The sequence below is a fragment of the Scyliorhinus canicula genome, chromosome 18 (assembly GCF_902713615.1).
Source record: "Scyliorhinus canicula chromosome 18, sScyCan1.1, whole genome shotgun sequence".
NCBI lineage: Eukaryota > Metazoa > Chordata > Chondrichthyes > Carcharhiniformes > Scyliorhinidae > Scyliorhinus > Scyliorhinus canicula.
The window spans coordinates 99,429,325-99,456,129 of record NC_052163.1 but is presented as its reverse complement, the minus strand read 5'-3'; the positions used below and the strand labels follow the sequence as shown (position 1 = coordinate 99,456,129).

The 26,805-nt window shown below is 50.9% G+C and overlaps 1 protein-coding gene across 1 annotated transcript; it reads right to left on the bottom strand.

The window, feature by feature from the left end:
* On the bottom strand, window positions 1–24,807 carry timm13 (translocase of inner mitochondrial membrane 13 homolog (yeast)). The gene is made up of 3 exons (XM_038777800.1): window positions 24,631–24,807; window positions 13,684–13,752; window positions 1–305 (listed from the first exon to the last, which is right to left on the bottom strand). The coding sequence occupies exons 1-3, from the start codon at window positions 24,736–24,738 to the stop codon at window positions 207–209; spliced, it is 276 nt and encodes a 91-aa protein (XP_038633728.1). The 5' UTR covers window positions 24,739–24,807; the 3' UTR covers window positions 1–206.
* Between the last annotated feature and the right edge of the window lie 1,998 nt (window positions 24,808–26,805).

Below are 26,805 nucleotides of genomic sequence, written 5' to 3'. Positions count from 1 at the left end.
TAATATTCAATATCACGCACTTTTATTATAGCCATAATTAAATCCACAGAATACAGGCTGACACAATTGTTTTATAACATAGACAAGTTAGCAACTTTCCTGAAACGTACACTGTGTTTTATATTATACATCCTTCCTTTGCTTGAGTTCTTCTCTCTCTCAGATCGGTACAAGCGCAGTACAAGACTTGTTCGTTTGCTGTGCAGTTACATTTGTGCTCGCTCTCGCTGTAGTCGGGAGTTGTATGTTCGAGATACTGTGTTCCAGGCATCCATGTATCGATCCATGCACATAGCTATACATTTCTGAAAGACATGATTAAAAGAGAGTAGGGTGTGAACCTGATTCAATACACAGGGGTTGGTGAGCAGCACTGATTTTACTTGCAGGGACATGAGGCTATCATTCCACACACTGGATCCCATTTCCTGCTAGTCCACTTCGATGCTGTTAGGGAAATGGAATGTACCAGAAGGATTGCACTGCAAACTGAAACATGCAAAGCACAATCACCTAACCCTATACTATCATTTTATATGGCAGGAAAATTACATTTTCAAAAAAAAAGGTCTGTCCTGTAAAGTTGATGATTGCTTATCGTTCTTTTATATGAAAAGCAGAAGGTTTTAGAATAAAAGATATTCTTCCAGACTTCGATTCCACTTAAATAAAATATGTTGTAATCTGAGGTAACAGTAAAGTGATGTCATTATAAGCTGAGCACAGGTATGAAAATTGTAGGAGTTGCCATATTTTCATTCCTGAGGTTAGGAAGCAAAAGGTGCCAAATGAATAGGTCTCAGTAAATATTTCCAGATTTGAGGTGAATATATGACTGAGTGAATTACTCACATGGTGCTGTCATTTGTGTACTTTGAGCATTACAGAGTAGTCTATGGATTCCAATCAGAGATGCGGAGACAACAGTTCCACCACAACATCCAATAGCAACATGAATATTGCAACATGAAGAAGCTCTGCCATTGATCGATGTAAGAGGGCAGCACGGTAGCATTGTGGATAGCACAATCGCTTCACAGCTCCAGGGTCCCAGGTTCGATTCCGGCTTGGGTCACTGTCTGTGCGGAGTCTGCACATCCCCCAGTGTGTGCGTGGGTTTCCTCCGGGTGCTCCGGTTTCCTCCCACAGTCCAAAGATGTGCAGGTTAGGTGCATTGGCCATGATAAATTGCCCTTAGTGTCCAAAATTGCCCTTAGTGTTAGGTGGGGTTACTGGGTTATGGGGATAGGGTGGAGGTGTTGACCTTGGGTAGGGTGCTCTTTCCAAGAGCCGGTGCAGACTCGATGGGCCGAATGGCCTCCTTCTGCACTGTAAATTCTATATCTATGCAACAGGGACTTGAAGTGTTTTCAAACATGCAGCAACAGATAGTTATCATATTCATAATGCTAAAAGCGTGAAAGTTCAACATACTTTCAAATATATGCACAAGTTTAAGTGATGAATGTGTTTGTGAACGATTAGATGTGATGAATGTGTTTGTGAATGGGTAGATGTGATGAATGTGTTTGTGAACAGTTAGACGTGATGAATGTGTTTGTGAACAGTTAGATGTGATGAATGTGTTTGTGAATGGTTAGATGTGATGAATGTGTTTGTGAACGGTTAGATGTGATGAATATATTTGCGAACTGTTAGATGTGTCTATTACTCCACAGTGGAGGCAGCTCAGCTACAAGATTTCAGTGGCAGTACTTCCAGGAAGTAGAGGACACAGATTGAAGATAATTGGAAAAGAGCCAAAGATGAAATAAAGGATGGGTTTTAACGGGCGGATTGCACACAGTGAGGATCTGTACGGACCGGTTAGATCACGGAGAATCCCAAATCAGGAATCCCGTAGGCCTGCTCCTGTTGGCAGGATCCGGATTCCACCCAAAAGTCAAGAAACCAATAATCCACACTAAGGTAAATTTCCATCTCATTAATGAGGTGGTCGCCCAATTTAACTGCCTCCTGCAATCCAACTGGCTCCCCAGCAAGAAGTGTAGCCACCTGGGATGGACACTTACAGAGGGAAGTATGGCCACTTGCAAAGAATTATGGGAAATATGGCCAATGCAGGATCCAGACAAACTCAGAGCTTAAGTATATATTTGCCACTAGATAACCAGACACTATCGAAACCCCAGCCGATTTGCATTCTAATGGCCCATTGCCCCAGAACAAAAGACTTGAATTCAGATATCAGATACAGACCCAGACTCATCGCCGCCAATTCCTTCAGGAACCCCAAACAGCCACAGTCAATGACCGCTCAGGACACGGCCAGCCATCAAGGCACCCGCCCCTTTATTGGCTAAAATCAAAGATAGTAACTGAAGCCTGCCACATTATTGGTCCAAAGCTAAGGACCACCCAAAAGAGTGTGAAACCCCCAAAGGATAAAAAGAGACACTGCCATGTGTTCAGTCTCTTTTGGCCACGGCGCACCAGCACTCTCTTGGCCCCGGCTTGTGCCCAAAACCAATTGCAGCACCACGACCAGAAGCAAGTTCAAGACCAACTATCTCTCCCAGATGGATGAGCCCAGCAGAAACGAAGTCACTTCTTCAGACACAGCCATGCCAGATCCGTAAAAAGGCCTTGTTCCTCTGTATAAAGCCGGGTGCCTGACGTTAAGTACAGGTTGTTGTAGTGTTAGGTGTAATTTTGTTTGTTGTGTTTTATGTTGCATGTCGAAGTAATTCTTGTGTGTAAATAAACTATCCTTGAACTTGAACTAACTAACTGGTTGTTGGGTCTTTGATCGATATCCGGCTAAACCTTATGGTGGTATCATTTGATACCTGGCGACTCTGAAAAGCAATATCATCATTAATAATGGTCATATTAGTATCCAGTTCATAGGGTCTACTCTCGGATAGACTTCTTTGTGGTGAGTAGGGGACTGATTCCGAGTGGAGGAGGCCGAGTATTCGGCCATTGCAATCTCCGACCACGCTCCGCATTGGATGGAGTTGGAGATGGGGGAGGTGCGGGACCAGCGCCCGTTGTGGCAGTTGAATGTTGGCGGAGGAGGAGGTGTGTAGGAGGGTCTGGGCAAGTATTGAGGGGTACCTCGAGGTGAATGATACGGGGGTCAGGTGGGGGTGGTCTGGGAAGCCCTGAAAGCAGTGATTCGTGGGGAGCTGATATCCATCCGGGCACACAGGGAGAGGAGTGAGAGGGATAGACTGGTGGGAAGGATGCTGGAGGTAGACAGGAGGTACGCAGAGGCACCAGAGGAGGGACTGCTGGGGGAGAGGTGCAGCCTGCAGGCTAAATTTGATTTGCTGACCACCTGAAAGGCGGAGGCACAGTGGAGGAAGGCACAAGGGGCAGTGTACGAACATGGTGAAAAGGCGAGTAGGATGCTGGCTCATCAGCTCCGCAAGCGGGATGCGGCAAAGGAAATTGCTGGAGTGAGAGACTAGAGTGGGAATGTGGTGCGGAAGGGGGTAGAGGTGAATGAGGTCTTCAAGGACTTTTACGGGGAACTGAACCGGTCGGAGCCAAGGGGGGAGAGGAGGGGAATGAAGAGGTTCCTCGACAGGCTTTCTTTCCCGAAGATGCAGGAGGAGCAGGTGGAGGGGTTGGGTGCGCCGATTGAGCTGGAGGAGATAGTTAAGGGGATCGGGCAGATGCAGTCAGGGAAGGCACCGGGGCCGGATGGGTTCCCGGTGGAATTTTATAAACAGTTTGTGGACCTAGTGGGCCCCTTGCTGGTGCGGACACTTAATGAAGCGTGGGAAGGGGGGACATTGCCCCCGACGATGTCGCGGGCGCTGATCTCGTTAATTTTAAAGAGGGACAAGGACCCCCAGCAGTGTGGTTCATACAGGCCCATATCTCTCCTCAATGTGGATGCCAAGTGCTGGCAAAAATCCTGGCCACCAGGATAGAGGACTGTGTGCCAGGGGTTGTACACGAGGACCAGACAGGGTTTGTGAAGGGAAGGCAGCTGAACACGAATGTGCGGAGATTGTTGAATGTCATCATGATGCCGGCGATAGAGGGGGAGGCAGAGATAGTGGTGGCGCTGGATGCGGAGAAGGCCTTCGATAGAGTGGAGTGGGGGTACTTATGGGAGGTGTTGGGGAGGTTTGGATTTGGTGCAGGGTTTATTAGATGGGTGAGGCCGCTATACGAGGCCCCGATGGCGTGTGTGCCCACGAATGGGAGGAGGTCGGAGTACTTCCGGCTTTACCGAGGGACCAGGCAGGGTTGCCCCCTGTCCCCCTTGTTGGTTGCATTGGCAATCGAGCCGCTGGCGATGGTATTGAGGGATTCAGAGAGGTGGAGAGGTTTAGTGCGAGGTGGGGAGGAACATAGGGTGTCGTTGTATGCCGATGACCTGTTACTGTATGTGGCGGACCCGGTGGGAGGGATGCCGGGGGTGATGGAGCTGCTAGCTGAGTTTGGGACCTTTTCAGGTTATAAACTAAATTTAGGCAAGAGTGAGGTGTTTGTGGTGCATCCTGGAGACCAGGAGGAAGGAATTGGTAGGCCCCCGCTTAGGCGGGCAGGGGAGAGTTTTAGGTACCTGGGGGTGCAGGTGGCCAGGGACTGGGGGACTCTTCACAAACATAATTTCACCAGACTTGTAGATCAAATGGAGGAGGAGTTCAAGAGGTGGGACATGCTGCCATTGTCATTGGCGGGGAGGGTGCAGTCCGTCAAAATGACGGTGCTTCCGAGGTTCTTGTTCCTCTTTCAGTGCCTGCCCACCTTTATCCCCAGGGCCTTCTTTAGGAGAGTGACTAGCAGTATCTTGAGCTTTGTGTGGGCACATGGGACCCCGAGAGTGAAGAGGGTTTTCCTGGAGCGAGGGAGGGATAGAGGTGGGCTGGCGCTGCCCAACCTTTTGGGGTACTATTGGGCGGCCAATGTGTCAATGGTGCGTAAAAGGGGGCTCGATGGAGGCTTCATTGGGTGGCAATCATCGGTTCATCCCAGGGAACAAGGATGGGGGATTTAGGGGGTGGCAAAGGGTGGGCATCAGTAAATTGAGGGACCTGTTTATTGGCGGGAGGTTTGCGGGCCTGGGGGAACTGGAAGATAAATTTGGGCCTCCCCAAGGGAACATGTTCAGATACTTGCAGGTAAAGACGTTTGCTAGGCGACAGGGAGAGGGATTCCCTTTGCTGCCCTCGTGGGGGACGATGGACAGAGTGCTTTCGGGGGTGTGGGTCGGAGAGGGGAAGGTGTCTGACATCTATAAGGTAGTGCAGGAGGTGGAGGAGTCGTCAGTGGAGGAGCTGAAGGCTAAATGGGAGGGGGAACTTGGGGAGCAGATAGAGGACGGGACTTGGGCGGATGTCTTGGAGAGCGTCAACTCTTCCTCTTCATGTGCAAGGCTTAGCCTCATCCAATTTAAGGTGCTGCACCGGGCCCACATGTCCGGGACGAGGATGAGTAGGTTCTTTGGGGGTGAGGACAGGTGCACCAGGTGTTCCGGGAGTCCAGCGAATCATGCCCATATGTTCTGGGCATGCCCGGCACTGGAAGAATTCTGGAAGGGGGTGGGGGTGACGGTGTTGAGGGTGGTTGGATCCAGGGTCAAACCAGGGTGGGGACTCGCGATTTTCAGAGTTGCGGTGGAGCCGGGAGTGCAGGAGGCGAAAGAGGCCGGTGTTCTGGCCTTTGCGTCCCTAGTAGCCCGGCGGAGGATCTTGCTACAGTGGAAGGATGCGAGGCCCCCATGTGTGGAGACCTGGGTCAATGACATGGCGGGATTTATAAAGTTGGAAAGGGTTAAATTTGCCCTGAGAGGATCAGTACAAGGGTTCTATAAACGGTGGGAGCCTTTTCTGGACTTCCTGGCTCAAAGATAGGTATCTTGGTCAATAGCAGCAGCACCCGGGGGGGGGGGGGGGGGGGGGGTGTTCCTAACTATAGTTTCTATATATTTTTTTCACTACGGTCATGTAACTTAACACTGGGTTAACTTAAGTTGTTGTTAATATGTTGGGTTGTTCATTGAGGAGGGGCGAAGGTTTATGATTGTTGTTATTACTGTTATCGTTGGTATTTTAGTGTGGTTTGATGTTGTGTAAATTCAAAATTTTTCAATAAAAATTATTTAAAAAAAAATTAGTATCCAGTTAAAAGGAGCAACATTATTGGCGTCTCCGTGCAAATTGGCAACAGAAGTCACGCAGGTGCCGATTAGTACTGATCCACACAAACGTGGACCAGACGTCATGGCACATGGGGGACCTGGGGGGAGGGTCTTTGGAGGCCCCTGGATAGGGACAGGGCAGGGTGACATCCTGGCTGTTCCCCTTTGCACCCGGATACATTGACACTGCCAGGCTACTACCGTGGCACTGCCAAGGTGCCTGTGTGGCACTGCAAAGTTTCAGGGTCTGAGGAGTAGAAAGGAGGGATGAGGGGGGTATGAAGGGTGGGGGGTGAAGGGCGGATATGAAGGGGCCTCCAAAAGATTCGGGGGGATGAAGAATGGGGGGCAAAACGGGGGGTGAGGTGGCCTGAAAATGGGGGGCCCTCAGCAACCCCTTAGCGGGGTGGCTTCACTTGGGGGGATGTGGGGTAATGCCCATGTATGTGGGGTGACATTGCCCGTGGGTGGGCTTGTGGGGGACCCTCAAGCTCACTTAGAGATCGGGGTACTCTTTCAAAATGGGGGTCCAATCTCTGTCTGGCCAACAGATTCAGTTCCCCAGTGACAAAAGAAATTCTAAGTGAGGGCTAGCCCGGAAAAAAGTCCCCAGGCCCCGGAAATGTGAGTAAGTGTGGTTTGATAGCGGCGGGGAGCTCGCCGACAGAGCCAGGGAGAAACTCCCAGCAAAATCCACCTGAAATGACACTTCACAACTTTTCCATTAGATCGCGCCCAAGGAGAATAGTTTTGATTGTTATGATCTGCAATGCACTTCATGAAAGGTTGATGGAAGTAAATTCAATAATAACTTTCAAAAGGGAACTGGATAAATACGTGAAGCAGAGAAAATTGCAAGGCTATTGGAAAGGGGTGTTGGGAGATGAGAGATGGGGGTGGACAGGCACAGTGAACAGAATATAAGAGATAGGGGAAGGAGTAGGTTATATGGCACCTCGAGCCTGCAATACCTCCTTACTCTTGTACACTCCAAACTCTTGGCAAGAAAGGCCAAAATACCATTTGACTTCCCAATAGCATGCTGTAAATGCACGTTAACGTTTTGTGTTTTGCTGCCACCCAAACACCAAATATACAGTTCCTCACAATTTAAAAAATAGGGGGTGGGATTCTCCGTCTGCCGATGCTGAAATCACGAAACACGATTGAGCAGAGAATAGGTCCCGACACCAAAATTGTGGCGGGTGCCGATTTGGTGCCAAATCGCAGTTCTCCATTAACTCGACAGCAGTGTCAGTGCGTACCGGAACGCATGTACAGTGTCACCGTTTGTATATCATTAGTGGGCCTGACCCGGTATTCTCCGCAGCCTCCGTGATTCTCCTCCTCTGATGGGCCGAGTTCCCAACGGCGTAATTCACTTGTGCTTTATAAAATCGTGAAACTGGCATCGTGGCTGCTGAGGGAGAGGAGGTACGGAAAGTGTCCTATATCGCCATAACTTGCTGACAGTGTGCTGCTGGCCGAGGAGGCTTCTGCCAGGGCCGGGGAGAATAGCGAGGGATGGCCAGGAGGTGGGCTGTGGGTTCAGGGTGGACAGGCACGGAACACTATTGCCGCAGTTGGCAAGGCAGCCATGCAGCTGCGCACACCGCTGACAGCCCACTGTGAATTTAGGGCCACGGGTCGTATAGGTGTATCCCTGGGCACCCCGAGGTTCCCTCTGGCTCCAACTGACCCATGTAATGTGTATATGCAGCTGCAGCTTGTCAGTCTCCTGAGTGTCAATCACAGACCCCGCATAGATTTTCATAGGAATCGATTTTGTTCCACGTGGCACCGATGCTAGTCTCAGAAATGGAGAATCCCGCCAAGGATGTTCTATTCTCCATACCAAAGTGAATAACCTAATTTTCCCGCATTGTACTCTATCTGCCACACTCTATTCCTTAGCAGACTTTGTGTCATCCTCATAGCAGATCATAATATTTCTGCCAATTTTAGTTCCTTTTTCTTTGCTGGTTTATTTTTTATCTCTCATTTCTCTTTTCCTTATTTTGGCTTTTGGACAGCAACTATCCATAATACTGCCATTCACACCTCCTCTAAACATAATAATAATAATAGCTAATTGTCACAAGTAGACTTCAATGAAGTTACTGTGAAAAGCCCCGAGTCACCACATTCCGACGCCTGTACGGGAATTGAACCCGCGCTGCTGGCCTTGTTCTGCATTACAAGTCAATTGTTTAGCCAACTGTGCTAAACCAGCCCCAGTCTATTTATGTGTCCCACTCACATCCCTTCGGCTTTGCGTCATGAACACTTTTATCATTGAAACTCTCCCACCCTCCACCCTAGCATAGACCTTTCCCTTTAGTTCCCCCCTTTCTTTTTCACTTCCTCAGAATCAATTGCACTTTTGACTTTTCCCAGTTCTGATTCAAGGTCACATTCCTGAAATATTAACTCTGTTTATCACACCACATATGCTGCCAGGTCTGCTGAGTAATTTCAGCATTTTCTGTTTTCATTGACTTGCCCACCATATTTGTACCATTAGCAAACTTGGATTTATTACAATTAGTCCATTCATCTAATTTATTGATATAGATTGTAAATAGCTGAGGCCAGCACTGATCTTTGCAGCATGCCATTAGTCTACCAATTTAAAAATGACCTGTTTATTCCCAGTCTGTTTTCTGCCCTTTAATCAATCCATTATCCATGCTGATGTTATCCCAACCCCCTGAGCCCTTTTTTGTGCAACAACTTTTCTTGGACCTTTTCAGATATCTTTTGAAAATCCAAAGATACTATACATCCACTGGTTCCTCATTAGTTACACCCTCAAAAAACTCCCCAATCGATTTGTTATCATTTCCCTTTAGAGTCAAAGAGTTCTGCAGCACAGAAAAGGCCTTTCGCCTCATCACGTCTGCTCCAGTCAAAAACAACCACCTAAATATTCTAATCCTATTTTCCAGCATTTGCCCCATAGCCTTGGCATTGCAAGTGCATACCTAAATATTTCTTGTTATGAGGGTCTCTGCCTGTACTACCCTTTCAGGCAGTGAGTTCCAGACTCCCACCACCATCTGGATGAAGAAGGTTTTCCCTCACACCCCCTCTATATCTTCTGCCCCATGCCTTAAAACTATGTCCGTTGGTCATTGATCCCAGCACCAAAGGGAAATGTTTCTTCCTGTTCACTCTATCTACAGCCTCATAGTGTTATACATCTCAATCATATCCCCCCTCAGTCTCCTCTGCTCCAAGGAAAACAACCCCGGTCTATCCAAACTCTTTTCATAGCTAAAATTCCGCAGCCCAGGCAACATCCTGGTAAATCTCCTCTGCACCATTTCCAGTGCTATCACATCCCTCCCATAACGTGGATTCCAGAACTGCACACAACACACTAGCTATAGCCTAATCTACATTTTATGCAGTTCCAGCATAACCTCCCTGCTCTTAAACTCTATGCCTCGGCTAACAAAGGCAAGTATTCCATATGCCTTCTTAACCACTGTATTTACCCGTCCTGCTATCTTAAGGGATCAGTGTACATGCAAACAAAAGGTTCCTCCGATCCTTAGTGCTTCCCAGGTTCTTGCCGTTTATCATGTATTTCCTTGCTGTATTTGTCCTGCCCAAGTGCATCACCTCACACTTGCCCAGATTGAATTCAATTTGCCACTGATCAGCCCATCTGACCAACCCATCTTTGTCCTATAATCCAAGGCTATCCTCCTCACTATTTACCACCCCACCAATTTTCGTATTATCCATAACCTTACTGATCAACCATCCTACATTCATGTCTAAATCATTTATATAAACCACAAACAGCAAGGGCCCCTGTGGGACCCCACTGGACACAGGCTTCCAGTCAGAAAAGAACCCACGACCATCACCCTCTGCTCCCTGCCACTCAGCTAATTCTGGATCCAATTTTCCAAATTTCCTTGGATTCCATGTGTTCTTACCTTCACTATCACTCTCTCGTGTGGGGCATTTTTTTTTCTTGTTAAATTTTTTTTATTTAACACAAATTTGTAACATTTACAGAGAGAAAAAAGGCCCTATGCAAAGAGCCCTATGCATAGTGAAAATGAATAGTGGGGAAGAATAAACATGTTAATAAGGCACTTTCCCTGCCAGCTCTGTTTGCCCATGCCACACGTGTTCAACTAAACTAACGTGGCCCTAACCCTCTTTCTCCCCCCCCCCCCCCCCCCCCCCCCACCCTCCCCTGCCCCCCGAGACCTGACCTGCCAGGTCAGCCCTGCGCTTGGCCCTAGCCCGCCCTGCCCCTCCTCCTACTCTCCCTGGTGCCCCCTGACCTACGCTAGCTACGCTGACCCCTGCCCTTGGCGCCTGCCTGTCTCCCGTCCGAGCGCTCGGGCCCACCCCCCACACACCAGGGACCCATTAACCTGATTGTATCCCACCATGCCCTTTCAAGTCCCTTAACCAGCCCCTTGCCCATCACCCTATCAGAGGCCCCGATCTCCCGCCAAAAGGAACCAAGTGAGCCCCCACTCTCTGTCCAGGCTGAAAACAATCTTGGATAAAACATTACAGTACAGGATAATTTAACAAACCACCGCCACACAAAAGCTCTGAGAGCCCAGAGTCCTTCAGTCAAGTCCAGCTTCTTCTTTTAATAAAATTCCACACCTAATCAGAGCAAATTAGGTTAACAGACCGCCGCCACTGTACAGCACTGAAAGAACTGAGTGCCCATTAGTTCAAGTCCAGTTTCTTATCTTCAATAAAATCCCAAACCTGTTCTGGTGTCTCAAAGTAGTAGTGGAGTTCCTCAAACGTAACCCAGAGCTTTGCAGGATACAGCATTCCAAACCTCACCTTTTTGTAGAGGGCTGCCTTTACCTTGATGAATCCTGCACGCCTCTTGGCCAGCTCCATTCTCAAGTCCTGGTAAATGCGCACCTCGCAGTTCTCCCATCTGCTGCTCCTCTCCGCCTTGGCCCATCGCAGCACACATTCCCTGTCAGCAAGCCGGTGAAAGCAGACCACCAAGGGCCTCGGTCGGTTCCCCGTCCTGGGCTTCCTGGCGGGGGCTTTATGTGCCCCATCCAACTCCAGGGGTTGAGGGAAGGCCTCCGGTCCCATCAGCGCCTCGAGCATACCCGTCACGTATGCGCCCACATCCGACCTCTCGCAGCCCTCGGGGAGGCCAACGATCCTCAAATTCTGCCTCCTGGCTCTGTTCCCCAGCTCTTCAAGCTGCTCCTGCAGCCTCCTCTGTCGGGCGTTCAGCTCCTCCACTTCGTGCTCCAGCTCCATTACCGTGCCCACCTGGCTGGAGAGCTTCACCTCGACCTCCCTGAGCGCCTTCCCTTGGGCCGCCTGTGTCTCGACCATTCGGTCCATCACCGCTCTCATCGGGTCCAGCGTGTCCCTCCTCAGTTCAGCGAAGCAGTTCCTGAAGAATTCCATCTGTTGCTCCCTTGGCAAGTGAGCCTCTGCTCCCCGGTCCCTGCCGTCCGCCATGCTTGGCTGCCCGGTTTGGGGTCCCCGCTGCTCCCGCTTCGATCCTTGCCACTCCACTCGACCACTTCTAGTCCAGCTGCCCATACCCCGGAGAGGAAGCCTCTTCCCTATCATCTCCTCCAACGATTCAGGTTGCCCGGTCCCGAAAAAGTCCGTCGAAAAAGGTCCGTTTGCCCATCGCGGGCGGGAGCGATCCGACCTGCGTCCTCGAGGGCGCCACTGGAAGTCCTCATGTGGGGCCTTATCGATCGAAAGCCTTGCTGAAGTCCAGGCAGACTACGTCAAATGCACTGCCCTCATCTACATACCTTGTCACCTCACCAGGAAATTCAATCAAGTTGGTCAGATATGACCGCGCCTTAACTAAACCATGCTGACTGTTCTTGATTAATCCCTGCCTCTCCAAATGAAGATTAATTCTGTCTCTCAGGATTAGTTCCAATAGTTTCCCCACCTCTGAGCTTAGACTGACTGGCCTGGTTTATCCCTTCTTGAATAATGGTACCACATTGGCTATCCTCCAGTGCTCCGGCACCTCTCCTGTGGCCAGGGAGGAATTGAAAATTAATGACAGCGCCCCTGCTATTTCCTCCCTTGCCTCATTCAACAGCTTGGGATACATTTCATCTGGCCCTGGAGAGTTGTTAACTTTTAAGCCTGCTAGACCACTCAGAATCTCCTCTCTGTCTATCTTAATTTCTTTAATTTTATCACAGTCCTTCTCCCTAAGCTGTATTCCCAAACCAGCCCCTATACTGAAAACCGACACAAAGTATTCATTTACAACCCTATCTACATCTTCCAGCTCCACACACAAATTACCACTGTGGTTCTAATGGGACCTACTCTTTCCCTAGTTATCCTTTTACCATTAATAAACTTGTCAAGAAAACTTTTTTTTTAAATTTAGTGTACCCAATAATTTTTCCAATTAAGGGGCAATTTAGAGTGGCCAATCCACCTAGCTTGCACATTTTTGGGTTGTGGGGGCGAAACCCACGCAAAAACGGGGAGAATGTGCAAACTCCACATGGACAGTGACCCAGAGCCGGGGTCGAACCTGGGACCTCAGCGCCGTGAGGCCGCAGTGCTAACCCAAACTTGTAAAGAAAACTTAAGGATTTTCCTTTATTTTACCTGCCAGTATCCTTTCTTGTCCCTTTTTGATCTCCGATTTAAGTTCCCTCTTGCACATTATATAAGCCTCTAAGGCCTCTGCTCTTTTGAGCCCTTGATATCTGCCATAAGCCTCCCTTTTACTCCTGGTCCAATGCTATTTTTCCCTTGATATCCAGAGTTCACTGGATTTGTTGGTCCCATCCTCTTTCTTGATTGGAACATATTGGCCCTGTACTCTCCCTATTTCCTTCTTGAATGTGTCCCACTGTGCTATCACAGATTTACCTAAAAGTGTCTGCTCCCACTCCCAATCCAATCTGGTCAAACCATATTTGATCTTATCGGCCTTCCCCCAGCTTAGAGCTTTGATTTCAGGCCGATCCTTGTCCTTTTCTATAACAATCTTGAATTTAATGGAGTTATGATCACTGTCTGCAAAATGTTTGCCCACTGATACTTCAATCACTTCCCCGGCTTTGTTACTTAGAATTAAGTCCAGGACCGCCCCCTCTTTTTCATACATCCATGTTAATTCTGCCTATTCATATTATGAATATCTAAGTGCCCTGTTATCACTTCCTTAATAATGAATTTTAGCATTTCCTCAATGACTGACTGTAGTGCCTCATTTTCCCTATCCCTCTTTCCTTGAATAGTGGTGTTACATTTACCACTATCCAATCCACTACGACAGTTCCAGAAGTTATGGAATTTTGAAGAACAAAACCAGTGCATTTACTATCTCTGCAGTTGTCTTTTAGGACCCTAGGCTGTGGGCATTTGGTTCAGGTAATTTGTCCTCTTTAGTTCTGTTAATCTTCCCAGTACATGTGGTTATCAGTATAGCATCAGATCTTACTTTCATTTCCATATTCCATCTTTAAATGTAACTGAAAGATTTCGAACTCAAGAGATTGTCTACTGTAGAACATTTCTTGACATAAAGCAGAAGCTGTTACCTGTTCAGAGTTGTCCAGTGAACTTCCTGGTTTCCCAATACACTTCCTGAAACATTTATCAGTCATTCTCTGAAATAACACAAAACATAATATTCTTACTCGATACGCCAATTCCAGAGCAAAGTAAATGTTGATGTACTTTTAATGTTCAGTCAAGGTGCAGCCCCCAGATTGGGTTCTGAAATACAAACCTGTTAGAATTCGTGTTAGCATCATGCCACGCTCAAGACCTGAGAGAATAGGATCAGTAGCTGGACCATGCACACAGCGCCGGCCCTAGGGTTGCTGGCGCCCCGGGCAAGCTGAACTTCGGCGCCCTTGGGGGGGGGCCGAGGGGGGGGGGGGGGGGGGGGGGGCCGAGGGGGGGCGGACCCGGTGGCGGGGGGGGGAGACCCGAGGGAGGGCGGGGGGAGCGGACCCGAGGGGGGGCGGAGCGGACCCGAGGGGGGGCGGAGCGGACCCGAGGGGGGGCGGAGCGGACCCGAGGGGGGGCGGGGGGACGGACCCGAGGGCGGGGGGGGGGGGGGGGGGGGGGGGGGGAGCGGACCGAGCGGGGGGGGGGGGGGGGCCGCCCTGGGGGAGTGCGGCCACACTGGGGGAGTGCGGCCACCGCGCATGCGCTGGTTGGCGCCGGCCCAACTGCGCATGCGCGGGACCCGAGTCTGGCGCCCCCTAGCACATGGCGCCCCGGGCGACAGCCCGAGTTGCCGGTGCCTTGAGCCGGCCCTGCATGCACAAACTACCAGGGCTGGATGTGTCTGGAGGCATAGCAAAAAGCTGCAAGCCCTTTCAGCTTCTCCACTCTGGAACTCAGGGGTGCTCAGACTTTAGTGACTTGAGATTCTACTTTTTCTACATGCATCCTACCCTCCCCAAAGGGACATTCAAACATTTTGCACTACATCGGCCTTATACTGCCTGTCTATGGATAAAAAGAAAAATGCACCGAGAACACCCTTGCACACATTTTGCAAGATTTCCTCCCCTAAAGGGCGTTAGTAAAGTAGACGGGTTTTTACAATAATCTGGCACTTTTATGGCCACTGGTTCCAGAACTTTAACCAGGTTAATTCATTGAACAGCTGCATGTTGGGATTTAACCTTTTGTCCCCCAGATCATTAATTCAGACCTATGGATTACAAATCCTGTGATATAGCATTGGCTTCTGTACCCCAAATAGCAACGGTTTAATGCTGTGTAATATTCAGTTGGTACTTATTCTATGGATCCAGGCTGTCTTTTATTTTTAATATGAATGCAAATCAGTGAGGACATATGTGTGTTGTTGATCCTTACCTCTATGAATTGGATTAAAACAGGGAAGGCCACTTGCACTGCACAATGCTTTTTGCAGTCAACACAGGTAGGTGGGCGTTACATTTCATCAGTCTGGGGAAAATCTGAGTTCAAAGCTGCAAGGCTAGGGCGGCATGTGGCACAGTGGTTAGCACTAGAACTGCAGCGCTGAGGACCCGGTTTAAATCCCTGCCCTGGGTCACTGTCCGTGCGGAGTTTGCACATTCTCCGCATGTCTGCATTGGTTTCACCCCCACGACCCAATGATGTACAGGTTAGGTGGATTGGCCGCGCTAAATTGCCCCTTAATTGGAGAAAAAATTATTGGGTACTCTAAATTTATTTTTTAAAAGCTGTAAGCCTAATGTCTAACCCGCTGCCAATCCAGTTAACAGGTGGAAGTATTCTGAACTGTGTTAACTACATTCTGCTTTCAACCCATGGGAACCATCTTATGCAGGATTTTTGCAGCTGCCTTCACCAACAATACACAACAGCAAGTATATATTTTAATTTTTCATGTATCATATAAAGTTTACTCTTATCATTCAGCTCAATCGCACTTCTAATCGTCCAAAGTGCTCCCTAATTGTCAACGGGCGCATTTCTGGTCCACACTTGTACAAGCGCATGGTGACATCGGGGATGCACAGTTCAGGCGAGCACCTGCCCGGGCAGGGTAAAATTCTGCCCAAAATGTAGCCATCATTCATGTATGAAAATATTTACCATGCTCTAGCCCCAGCTTGCATCTTTTCATTTTTCTTCTATTTGCCCATGTGCCTTTTCCAAATTCATTTTGTCCATGAGAGGCCACCTCTTGACACCATTCCCATTGAACAGCTGACTACCCAACATCATTTCCTGCCCTCTCACTCCCCCATGTAATAATAATAATCTTTATTGTCACAAGTAGGCTTACATTAACACCGCAATGAAGCCCCTAGCCTCCACATTCCGGTAGCCTGTTCGGGTACACTGAGGGAGAATTCAGAATGTGCAAATTACCTAACAGCACGTCTTTCAGGACTTGTGGGAGGAAACCGGAGCACCCAGAGGAAACCCACGCAGACACGGGGAGACGTGCAGACTCCACACAGACAGTGACCCAAGCCCGGAATCAAACCTGGGACGCTGGAGCTGTAAAGCAACAGTGCTACCCACTGTGCTACCCTGCTGCCATGTTTGTTCGCTGGTATTGTTAATGGTCCTCTTCCTTTAGGTCATGTACCCCTCTTTTTCAAATCTGCTATTATAACCTCTCTCCTCAAATAGTAGCCCATGACAGTTCCGTCCTTACAAATCCAATCTCTCTAAGACCTTGTTTTTAAGATAAAGATAGATAGTTTTTTAAAGAGTAAAGGGATTAAGGGTTATGGTGTTCGAGCCAGAAAGTGGAGCTGAGTCCACAAAGATCAGCCATTATCTAATTGAATGGAGGAGTAGGCTCGATGGGCCAGATGGCCTACTCCTGCTCCTAGTTCTTATGCTATTGCCACCTATACCCATTTCCCCAGAACTCTAAGTTTATGTGCTGCCACAATACGGAGATGGCTGTTTTCAAACTCACTGAAAACATCCCATGTGACTGTGATAAAGTTGAATTATCCCTCCTTGTCCTTTTTTTAAAATGTTTTCCAATTTAGGGGTAACTTAGTGTGGCTAATCCACCCACCTACACATCTTTGGGTTGTGAGGGTGAAACACATGCAGACAGGGGGGAATGTGCAAACTCCACACGGACGGTGATCCAAGGCCGGGATCATACCCGGGTCGCAGCGCCATGACCTCCTTGTCCTTCTTGACCAGTCTCTAGACTTTGACACAGCTGACCACACCCACCCTCCTCCAAGGCCTCTCATCCACTATTATCCAGCTGTGGCACTGCATATACCTGGTTCCACTCTTATCCATCTACTCACATGAGAGAATCACCTGCGCTAGTTTCTCATCCCTCTCACTCTACGGTGTGTAACTTATGTATGACTGTCACCAGCACCAAACTTTAATTTGTTTCTTTGTAACTATTTGCAACCTTCATGATTCTTCAGAACTTTTAAGATGTTAACTCAAGTTTCTCGCTCTCCACAGATGCTGCCAGACCTGCTGATTTTTTCCAAAAGCTCCTGTTGTTATTCTCACACTACATCCCTGCCTCAGCTCAGCTGAACTCCTCATCTCAACCTTTGTAACCTCTAGACTTGACTATTCCAGCACAGTCCTGGCTGTTCTCCCTCATAGAATTTCATAGAATTTACAGTGCAGAAGGAGGCCATTCGGCCCATCGAGTCTACACCGGCTCTTGGAAAGAGCACCCTACCCAAGCCCATACCTCCACCCTATCCCCATAACCCAGTAACCCCACCTAACACTAAGGGCAATTTGGACCCTGAGGGCAATTTAGCCTGGCCAATTCACCTAACCTGCACATCTTTGGATTGTGGGAGGAAACCGGAGCACCCGGAGGAAACCCACGCACACACGAGGAGAACGTGCAGACTCCACACAGACTCCTCATTCTACCTCTTTGTGTTAAGTAATCGTGATAATGCCATTCACGGAGGGGACTTCCGGTGTGCATCATGGAGTGAGTGATCATACAGAGGCAGCTCCTGCCTAAGGTTGCAGAAAAGAGCTCTTTTTTGGGCAGCACGGGTTGGAATTTCGATGAAAAGGCGTGGGTGAATGTTCAAGGAGTATTTTCTCTCAGGAATAGGATGTTTCTTGGTTATCAGACCCTCAGAAACAGTGCAAGATTTGTCTGAAGCAGCAGCAAACAAAAGCCTCTGCAAGCATGCAAGCGGGGGAAGGGCCAGCTTATAGGTCTCAAGCTGACCTGAGGGCCTTTATGAAAGCTGAATTCTAGCAGCAGAGGGAAGAACGGTGAAAAGATCTCACCAAGGCCATTGAAGAAGCGGAGACGGACTTCCGGTAGCGGTGATGCGGAGCTAAGCCGCACGTTCAGTGGCTCCCACTATTTTCGGACTTTGGGGCTCTTTTAAGGGCTTGTAGTGGTGCTGTTTGGACTTTTCCCCGTGTGGGAACACTCCTTCTCAGATTCTCCACCGGTGGATGGCCTGGACTAGGAGTGGAGCGGTCAGAAAATCGGCTTTGCAGTTGCGGCTAAGTCGCACCGCAGCTCCCGCTACTTAAGGACTTTTGGGCCGATTTGAGGGCCCCAAACGGCGCTGGCTCGACGGATCCCGGTGGGGGAAGGTGTCTAGAGGAGCATTCCCCATAATTTATGGTGCTCACCTGGAGTGGGGCAAAGGAAAAAGCTGCAGCAGCTCCCCAAGAAAAGCGGGGGAAGAAGGACAAAATGGCGGCCGGCGGAACGCCCGAGGACTGGTGGAAGTGGGCGCAGGAGCAGCAGGCCTCTCTTCTGTACTGTTTTGCGGAGTTGAAGGCTGAGTTGCTGGACTCCCTGAATGCGACTACCAACAAGCTGCTTGGGGCTCAGGCGGCCCAGGAGGTGTCCATTAGGGAGTTGCAGCAGCAGGCCGCTGAGCGGGAGGAGGAGGCCGTGGTCCTCGTGGGGAAAGTGGAGTTACACGAGGCACTTCACAAAAAGTGGCACGACCGCTTGGAGGAACTGGACGTTCGCACGAGGCGAAAGAATTTGAGGATCCTGGGCCTGGCGGAGGGGCTGGAGGGGTCGGATCTCCCGTCGTACGTGACCACGATGTTGAGCTCGTTGATGGGAGCGGGGTCCTTCCATTCCCCTGGAGCTTGAGGGAGTTCACAGAGTGCTGGGCAGGAGGCCTAAGGCAAATGAACCCCCGCGGGCGGTGCTGGTGCGGTTCCATCGATTTAGTGACCGGGAGTGTGTGCTGCGTTGGGCCAAGAAAGAGAGGAGCAGCAAGTGGGAGAATTCGCTGTTGCTGTTCTTCAATTTTGACACGTGTTTTTTTTATGCTGCTTTTCTTTTTGCTCTGTTTCCGGGTGGGTTTGTCTGTTGGGTATGGGTGTGGGGTATGTGGGGAACGTTGGGGGTATGTGCTTTATATGTTCTCTTCTGTACGGGGCTGGGGGTTGGGGTGAAACTGGATTTTGAGGAGCTGCATCAGAAGGGTGGGGTGTGGCAGTGTGAAAGCGCGGGCTTTCCTCTGGATGTCCGCGCTGCGGGACGGGGGGGCGGAGCTCGAGGTGGGGGCATGGCTTCTACTGGTTTTCTTTCCCGCGCTAAAGCGGTGCCAAGGAGGTGTGGCAAGAGGGGGATGACCCCATGCCGGGAGGAGATGAGTTTTTGCAGGAGCTGCCGGGTCAGCAGAAGTCAGCTGACTCAGGAAGTACCACGGAGGGTGCGTCGCGGCTAGGAGGGGTCCTAGCCTGGGGGTGGGTGGGGGGGGGGGGATACCGGGTTGCTGCTGGAATGGCCAGGAAGGAGCTGGTGTGGGCCGGGGGGGGTAGAGGAGAGGCGTTATCGCCATGGGGAACGGGTCAGAGGGGCGAGCTGGCCTGGGGCGAGCAGTTGATAAGCTATGGCTAGCCGGCGGGGGAGAGGGGCAGGTTGCCCTCTGATCCGGCTGATTACCTGGAACGTGAGGGGGCTGAATGGGCCGGTTAAGAGAACTAGGGTATTTTCTCATCTGAAGGGGCTGAAGGCGGACGTGGCTATGCTCCACGAGACCCACTTGAAGGTGGCGGACCAGGTTCGTCTGAGGAAGGGGTGGGTGGGGCAGGTTTTTCACTCAGGATTGGACACGAAGAACCGGGGGGTGGCGATTCTGGTGGGGAAGAGGGTGGCGTTTGAGGCGGCTGAGGTGGTGTCTGACAAGGAGGGCAGATATATTATGGTGAAGGGTAGGCTGCAGGGAGAGAAGGTGGTGCTGGTTAATGTATATGCCCCGAATTGGGATGATGCCGGCTTCATGAGGCCCTTGTTGGGCCGCATTCCGGACCTGGAGGCAGGGGGCCTGATCATGGGGGGGAGACTTTAACACAGTGCTGGATCCCCCACTGGACTGGTCCAGTTCAAGGACGGGTAGGAGACCAGCGGCGGCCAAAGTGCTGAGGGGGTTCATGGACCAGATGGGAGGGGTGGATCCTTGGAGGTTTGGGAGGCCGAGAGCGCGGGAGTATTCCTTTTTCTCCCATGTCCATAGGGGCTATTCCCGAATAGATTTTTTCATCCTGAGCAGGGGATTGATCCCGAAGGTGCAGGATGCAGAGTATTCGGCCATAGCGATTTCAGACCATGCTCCGCACTGGGTTGATCTGGAGATGGGGGAGGCGCGGGACCAGCGCCCGCTCTGGCGCCTGGATGTGGGGCTGCTGGCTGATGAGGAGGTGGGTAGGAGGGTCCGGGGAAGTATTGAGGGGTATCTTGATACCAACGACACGGGGGAGGTCCGGGTGGGGATGGTCTGGGAGGCTCTGAAAGCAGTGATCCGGGGGGAGCTGATCTCCATCCGGGCCCATAGGGAAAGGAGGGAGAGGAAGGAGGGGGAGAGACTGGTGGGGGAACTCCTGGATGTGGACAGGAGATACGTGGAGGCACCGGAGGAGGGGTTGCTGGTGGAACGGCGTAGTTTGCAGGCCAAATTTGACTTGTTGACCACCAGAACGGCGGAGACACAGTGGAGGAGGTCGCAGGGCACGGTATATGAGTATGGGGAGAAGGCGAGCAGGATGTTGGCGCATCAGCTCCGCAGGCGAGATGCGGCTAGGGAAATTGGTGGAGTGACGGATAGGGGTGGGAATGTAGTGCAGAAGGGGACACAAGTAAATGGGGTCTTTAGGGACTTCTACGAGGAACTGTACCGGTCAGAACCTCCGATGGGGAGAGGGGGAATGGAGAGCTTCATGAACAGGCTATGGTTCCCAAGGGTTCAAGAGGAGCTGGTAGAGGGGCTGGGGGCGCCGATAGAGTTGGAGGAGCTAGTCAGGGGGATTGGACAAATGCAGTCAGGTGAGGCGCCGGGGCCGGACGGGTTCCCGGTGGAATTTTATAAAAAGTATGCGGATCTGGTGGGCCCCCTGTTGGTGCGAGCCTTCAATGAGGCATGGGGGGGGGGGGGGGGGGGGGGGGGGGGGGGGGGGGGTGCTTTGCCCCCGACGATGTCGCGGGCACTGATCTCTCTGATCCTGAAGCGGGATAAGGACCCCTTGCAGTGTGGATCGTACAGGCCTATCTCGCTCCTCAATGTTGACGCTAAGTTGCTGGCGAAGATCCTGGCCACCAGGATAGAGGACTGTGTGCCAGGGGTGATACACGAGGATCAGACAGGATTTGTCAAGGGACGGCAGCTCAACACGAATGTGCGGAGACTGCTAAATGTTATTATGATGCCGGCAGTGGAGGGGGAGGCGGAGATAGTGGTGGCGCCGGATGCGGAGAAAGCGTTTGATAGAGTTGAGTGGGGGTACCTGTGGGAGGTGCTGGAGCGGTTTGGATTCGGGGAGGGATTCATCAAATGGGTGAGGCTGCTCTACGCGGCTCCGATGGCAAGTGTAGTTACCAATGGAAGGAGATCGGAGTACTTTAGGCTCTACCGTGGGACCAGGCAGGGGTGCCCCCTGCCCCCCTTGCTCTTTGCACTGGCGATTGAACCTTTGGCTATGGCGTTGAGGGAGTCAGGGAGATGGAGGGGTCTGGTGAGGGGTGGGGAGGAACATCGTGTATCGCTGTATGCGGACGACCTGCTGTTGTATGTGGCGGATCCAGAAGGGGGAATGCCGGGGGTGATGGAGCTGTTAGCGGAATTTGGGGGCTTCTCGGGCTAAAAGTTAAATTTAGGCAAGAGTGAGGTATTTGTAGTACACCCGGGTGATCAGGAGGAGGGAATTGGGAGACTCCCATTTAAGAGGGCAGTGAAGAGTTTCAGATACCTGGGGGTGCAGGTGGCCAGGAGTTGGGGGACTCTCCATAAGCTTAATTTTACCAGGCTGGTGGAACAGATGGAGGAGGAATTTAAAAGGTGGGACATGGTGCCGCTATCGTTGGCGGGTAGAGGGGTAGAGTGCAGTCCGCCAAAATGACAGTTCTCCCGAGGTTCTTGTTCCTTTTCAGTGTTTGCCCATCTTTATCCCTAGGGCCTTTTTTAGAAGGGTGACTAGCAGCATCATGAGCTTTGTTTGGGCGCATGGGACCCCGAGGGTGAAGAGGGTCTTCTTGGAGCGGGGTAGAGATGGGGGGGGGGGGCTGGCGTTACCCAATCTCGCGGGGTATTATTGGGCGGCCAATGTGTCGATGGTGCGCAAGTGGGTAATAGAGGGGGAGGGGGCAGCATGGAAACGGATGGAGAGGGCGTCCTGTGGAGATACAAGCCTGGGGGCCCTGGTAACGGCGCCGTGGCCGCTCCCTCCTACGAGGTATACCACGAGTCCAGTGGTGGCGGCTACCCTCAAGATTTGGGGGCAGTGGAGGCGACATAGGGGAGAAATGGGGGGCTCAATGGAGGCTCCGTTAAGGGGGAACCATAGGTTCGTCCCGGGGAACATTGATGGGGGATTTGAGGGTTGGCACAGAGCGGGCATCAGACAGCTGAGGGACCTGTTTATTGATGGGAGGTTTGCGAGCCTGGGGGAGTTGGAGGAGAAATTTGGGCTCCCCCCGGGGAACATGTTCAGGTATCTGCAGGTAAAGGCATTTGCTAGGCGGCAGGTGGAGGGATTCCCTTCGCTTCCCATGAGGGGGGTGAGTGACAGGGTGCTTTCGGGGTTCTGGGTCGGAGAGGGGAAGATATCTGATATCTACAAGATTATGCAGGAGGCGGAGGAGCTTCAGTAGAGGAGCTGAAAGCTAAGTGGGAGGGGGAACTGGGGGAACAGATCGAAGACGGAACATGGGCTGATGCCCTGGAGAGGGTTAATTCTTCCTCCTCGTGTGCGCGGCTTAGCCTCATCCAATTCAAGGTGCTGCACCGGGCCCACATGACTGGGACGAGGATGAGTAGGTTCTTTGGGGGTGAAGACAGGTGTGTCAGGTGCTCGGGGAGTCCAGCGAACCATGCCCATATGTTCTGGGCATGCCCGGCACTGGAGGAGTTCTGGAAGGGGGTGGCGAGGACGGTGTCGAGGGTGGTGGGATCCAGGGTCAAGCCAGGATGGGGACTCGCGATTTTTGGGGTTGGGGTGGAGCCGGGAGTGCAGGAGGCGAAAGAGGCCGGTGTGCTGGCCTTTGCGTCCCTAGTAGCCCGTCGAAGGATCTTGCTACAATGGAAGGATGCGAGGCCCCCAAGCGTGGAGACCTGGATCAATGACATGGCGGGTTTCATTAAGCTAGAGAAGGTCAAATTCGCCCTGTGAGGGTCGGTACAAGGGTTCTTTAGGCGGTGGCAACCTTTTCTCGACTTTCTGGCTCAACGATGGGGTACGGGGACAGTAGCAGCAGCAACCGGGGGGGGGGGGGGGGGGGGGGGGGGGGGGGGAAGGTTAGGGGGGGCAGACGATGACTATGATGTTTATTTAATTTAAATTTATTTTTAAGTTCTTTTGTTGTTCATTGGGGTTGGGGGGGTGGGGGATGGGATACATGCGTCGATACAGTCTGGGGGTGTTACAGTTATTATGGGTTATTTTGTTGCATTTCATTGTTTGTCGTTATAGAACATAGAACATAGAACAGTACAGCACAGAACAGGCCCTTCGGCCCTCGATGTTGTGCCGAGCAATGATCACCCTACTTAAACCCACGTAACCCGTAACCCAACAATCCCCCCATTAACCTTACACTACGGGCAATTTAGCATGGCCAATCCACCTAATCCGCACATTTTTGGACTGTGGGAGGAAACCGGAGCACCCGGAGGAAACCCACGCACACACGGGGAGGACATGCAGACTCCACACAGACAGTGACCCAGCCGGGAATCGAACCTGGGACCCTGGAGCTGTGAAGCATTGATGCTAACCACCATGCTACCGTGAGGCCCCTATTTCCCGGGGTTCACCTTATATTTTCTGTAAAAAATTCCAATTAAAATTATATTAAAAAAAAGATAATGCCATTCACAATTAAAAGGTAGCAAGTAACTGTAACTGAAGTTTCCTTTAAACAAAAATGCGTTTAAGAAATCAAATTAAACTTCTGGTGCTAATTGTGCAAACATTACCAGTCACGCCTTCAGCTGCCTAGGCCTGAAGCCCTCCCTAAAAAACACTCTTTCCTCCTTTATACAGTCCTTAAAAATTATCTCTTTACAAAGTTTTTTGTCATTTGCCCTAACATGGGTCAAATTTTTTCTGATACCCACTTCTGTTAAGTCGTATCACCTATGAAAGAAACCAAAGTGCATTTTTTCGGGATACTGATTTTTTTTTTTGTTGTTTTAAAATATTACATCTTTCAAAATGATTTTTGTCAGCCGCCCGGCCCACCTATCGGTTGCCACCTTCTGCTGCAATGATCAATGTGTCCTTGTGCCCCCCACGTGGGATCACCCTGTGCACCAGTGACCTTTGCCCGTGAACCAGCTCACGCGTGACGTCAGACGCTCCCTCCAGGTGCCACCCTCCCGGCACACGTCGATTGGTTCAAATCGGAATCCTTTCATTATCATTGGTCGACCCCCTGGTCAATCACACCCGAGGACCTGTCATTGCCCAACCAAGTTTCTTGGCCCTCGGGAACGGCGGTATGGGGGAGGAGTACCAGGGACCTGCCTTCCCCGGGAACTGCTTCTGGATTACATTCGCCAGCCACCAACCTGTAAGAGTTCCTGGGCGTTTGCTACGGCGATTTGCAGTTTCACTTGCTCCATGATCATCCCCGAGTCCACCTTCCCTCCTGTTGGTCCTCCCGAGAAGTCGTCCATCCCGCCGAGGCGTCGTCAACCTTGCTGCAGGAACGGGCCGCGCGCGAGCGTGCGCAGGGGGGCGGGGCCTGCGCATGCGCATGCGCGCCGGAGGCCAGCCGCGCTCGGGAACTACGGCTCCCGTCGTGCACCGCTCCTCGGTCACCTGTTTCAGCTCCTGACCATGGGTAACCAGCACATGCTTTGAAGACCAAGGGGTCACCCTGGCAGTCCATCCTAGTTTCACCCTCTGATTAATTAGGTTTCATTGGCATCATCACTTAGAATCCCTACAGTGCAGAAGGAGTCTATTCAACCCATTGGGTCTGCATCAACCCTAGAAGCACCTGAAGGAAACCCACGCAGACACAGGGAGAACGTGCAAACTCCATGCAGTCATCGAAGCCTGGAATCAAACCCAGATCCCTGGCGCTGTGAAGCAGTCGTGCTAATGGCTGCCACGGAATCGCCATCCCAGTAGATCCTGGGCCTACTGTGTCTGGGTTATTTTGATCTTCGGTTTTTTAAAAATTCATTTTAATGGTATGTGGTATGTAGGTTTCGCATTTGGTGCCCATCCCTAATTATAGAATTATAGAATTTACAGTGCCGAAGGAGGCCATTCAGCCCATCGAGTCTCATCGGCCCTTGGAAATAGCATCCCAGTTAATCCCAAGCCTCCACCCGATCCCAGAAACCCCATCTAACCTTTTTGGACACTAAGGGGCAATTTATAACAGCCAATCCACCTAACCTGCACATCTTTGGACTGTGAGAGGAAACCGGAGCACCCGGAGAAAACCACACAGACACGGGGAGAAAGTGCGGACACATAGACAGTCACCCGATGCCGGAATTGAACCCGGGCCCTTGGAGCTGTGAAGCAGCAGTGCTAACCACCTTACTGCGATGAGCAAGTGCCCTTTAGAAAATGGTGGTGAGCCGCCTTCTTGAACCTCTGCAGTCCAAGACGTGTAGGTACACACACTGTGCTATTAAGGCGGCTGTTCCAGGATTTTGATGTAGCGACTGTGAAGGAATAGCGATATATTTCCAAGTCAGGATGGAGGGTGATTTGGAGGGGAATTTCCAGATGTTGGGTTCCATGTACCTGCTGCCCTTGTCCTAGATGGTAATGGTCGTGGGTTGTGAAGATGCTGCCTAAGGAGCCTTGGCGCGAGTTCCGGTAGTGCATCTTGTAGATGGTAAACAGGGCTGTGACTGTGCATCAGTGGTGGAGGGAGTGAATGTTTGTGTAAGGGGTGCCAATCAATTGGCTGCTATATCCTGGATGATGTCAAGCTTCTTGAATGTTGTTGGACCTGCACTTATCCAGGCAAGTGAAGTGTATTCCATCACACTCCTGACTTATCCCTGTAGGTGGTAGATAAGCTTTGGGTAGTCAGGAGGTGAGTTACTTGTTACTTGGATTCCTAGTTTCTGACCTGCTCTGGTAGACACAATGGGTAGAACTCTCCATTTGAGAGACTAAGTGCTGACGCCAGGATTGAATGGCACATGTTTCACGGTCCCAATAGGGATGTGACTAGCGGACCCATTCAGGATACGCTAATGGGGGAGCACTCAAGCCTCGTGGAACTGGTGCAACTCCAACGCACGCCAGCATTTGATTTGCACACCCCTTCAGGTCTGGAATGGCACCCAAGAGCCTGACAAACTGCAGCCACATATAAGCGCTCCACTCACCACACACTCTCATTCCAACCAAGAGGCTAGCACCACAGAGAGCGGCTCTGAGGTTCGTGGACACAAGAGCTTGAGATACTGTTGAATGCCATGGAGAAGAGGTGGGACACCCTGTTCTGCCTGAGTCCAACTGTCTCACACTATACATTATCTGTCAGCCCCAAAGTGAGCCCTCAATGTCAGCAAAACTAAGGAGATGATCATCAACTTCAGGGAGCGAAGTGTCGTCCACACCCCTGTCTGCATCAATGATGCTGTGGTGGAAATGGTTGACGGCTTCAAATTCCTAGGCGTGCACACCAAGAATATGTCCTGGCCCACCCATGTTGACTTTACGATCAAGAAAGCACAACAGCGCCAATACTTATGCAGGAAACTAAG

Bases quoted from the DNA above. Each gene is read 5' to 3' on its own strand.
- timm13 (XM_038777800.1), bottom strand. From the start codon at position 24,738: ATGGACGACTTCTCGGGAGGACCAACAGGAGGGAAGGTGGACTCGGGG. The intron at 13,753-24,630 runs GTTGGTGGCTGG...GTGTTATTTCAG, and splicing joins ACGCCCAGGAACTCTTACAG to AGAATGACTGATAAATGTTT. The intron at 306-13,683 runs GTAACAGCTTCT...CATGTCTTTCAG, and splicing joins CACTGGACAACTCTGAACAG to AAATGTATAGCTATGTGCAT.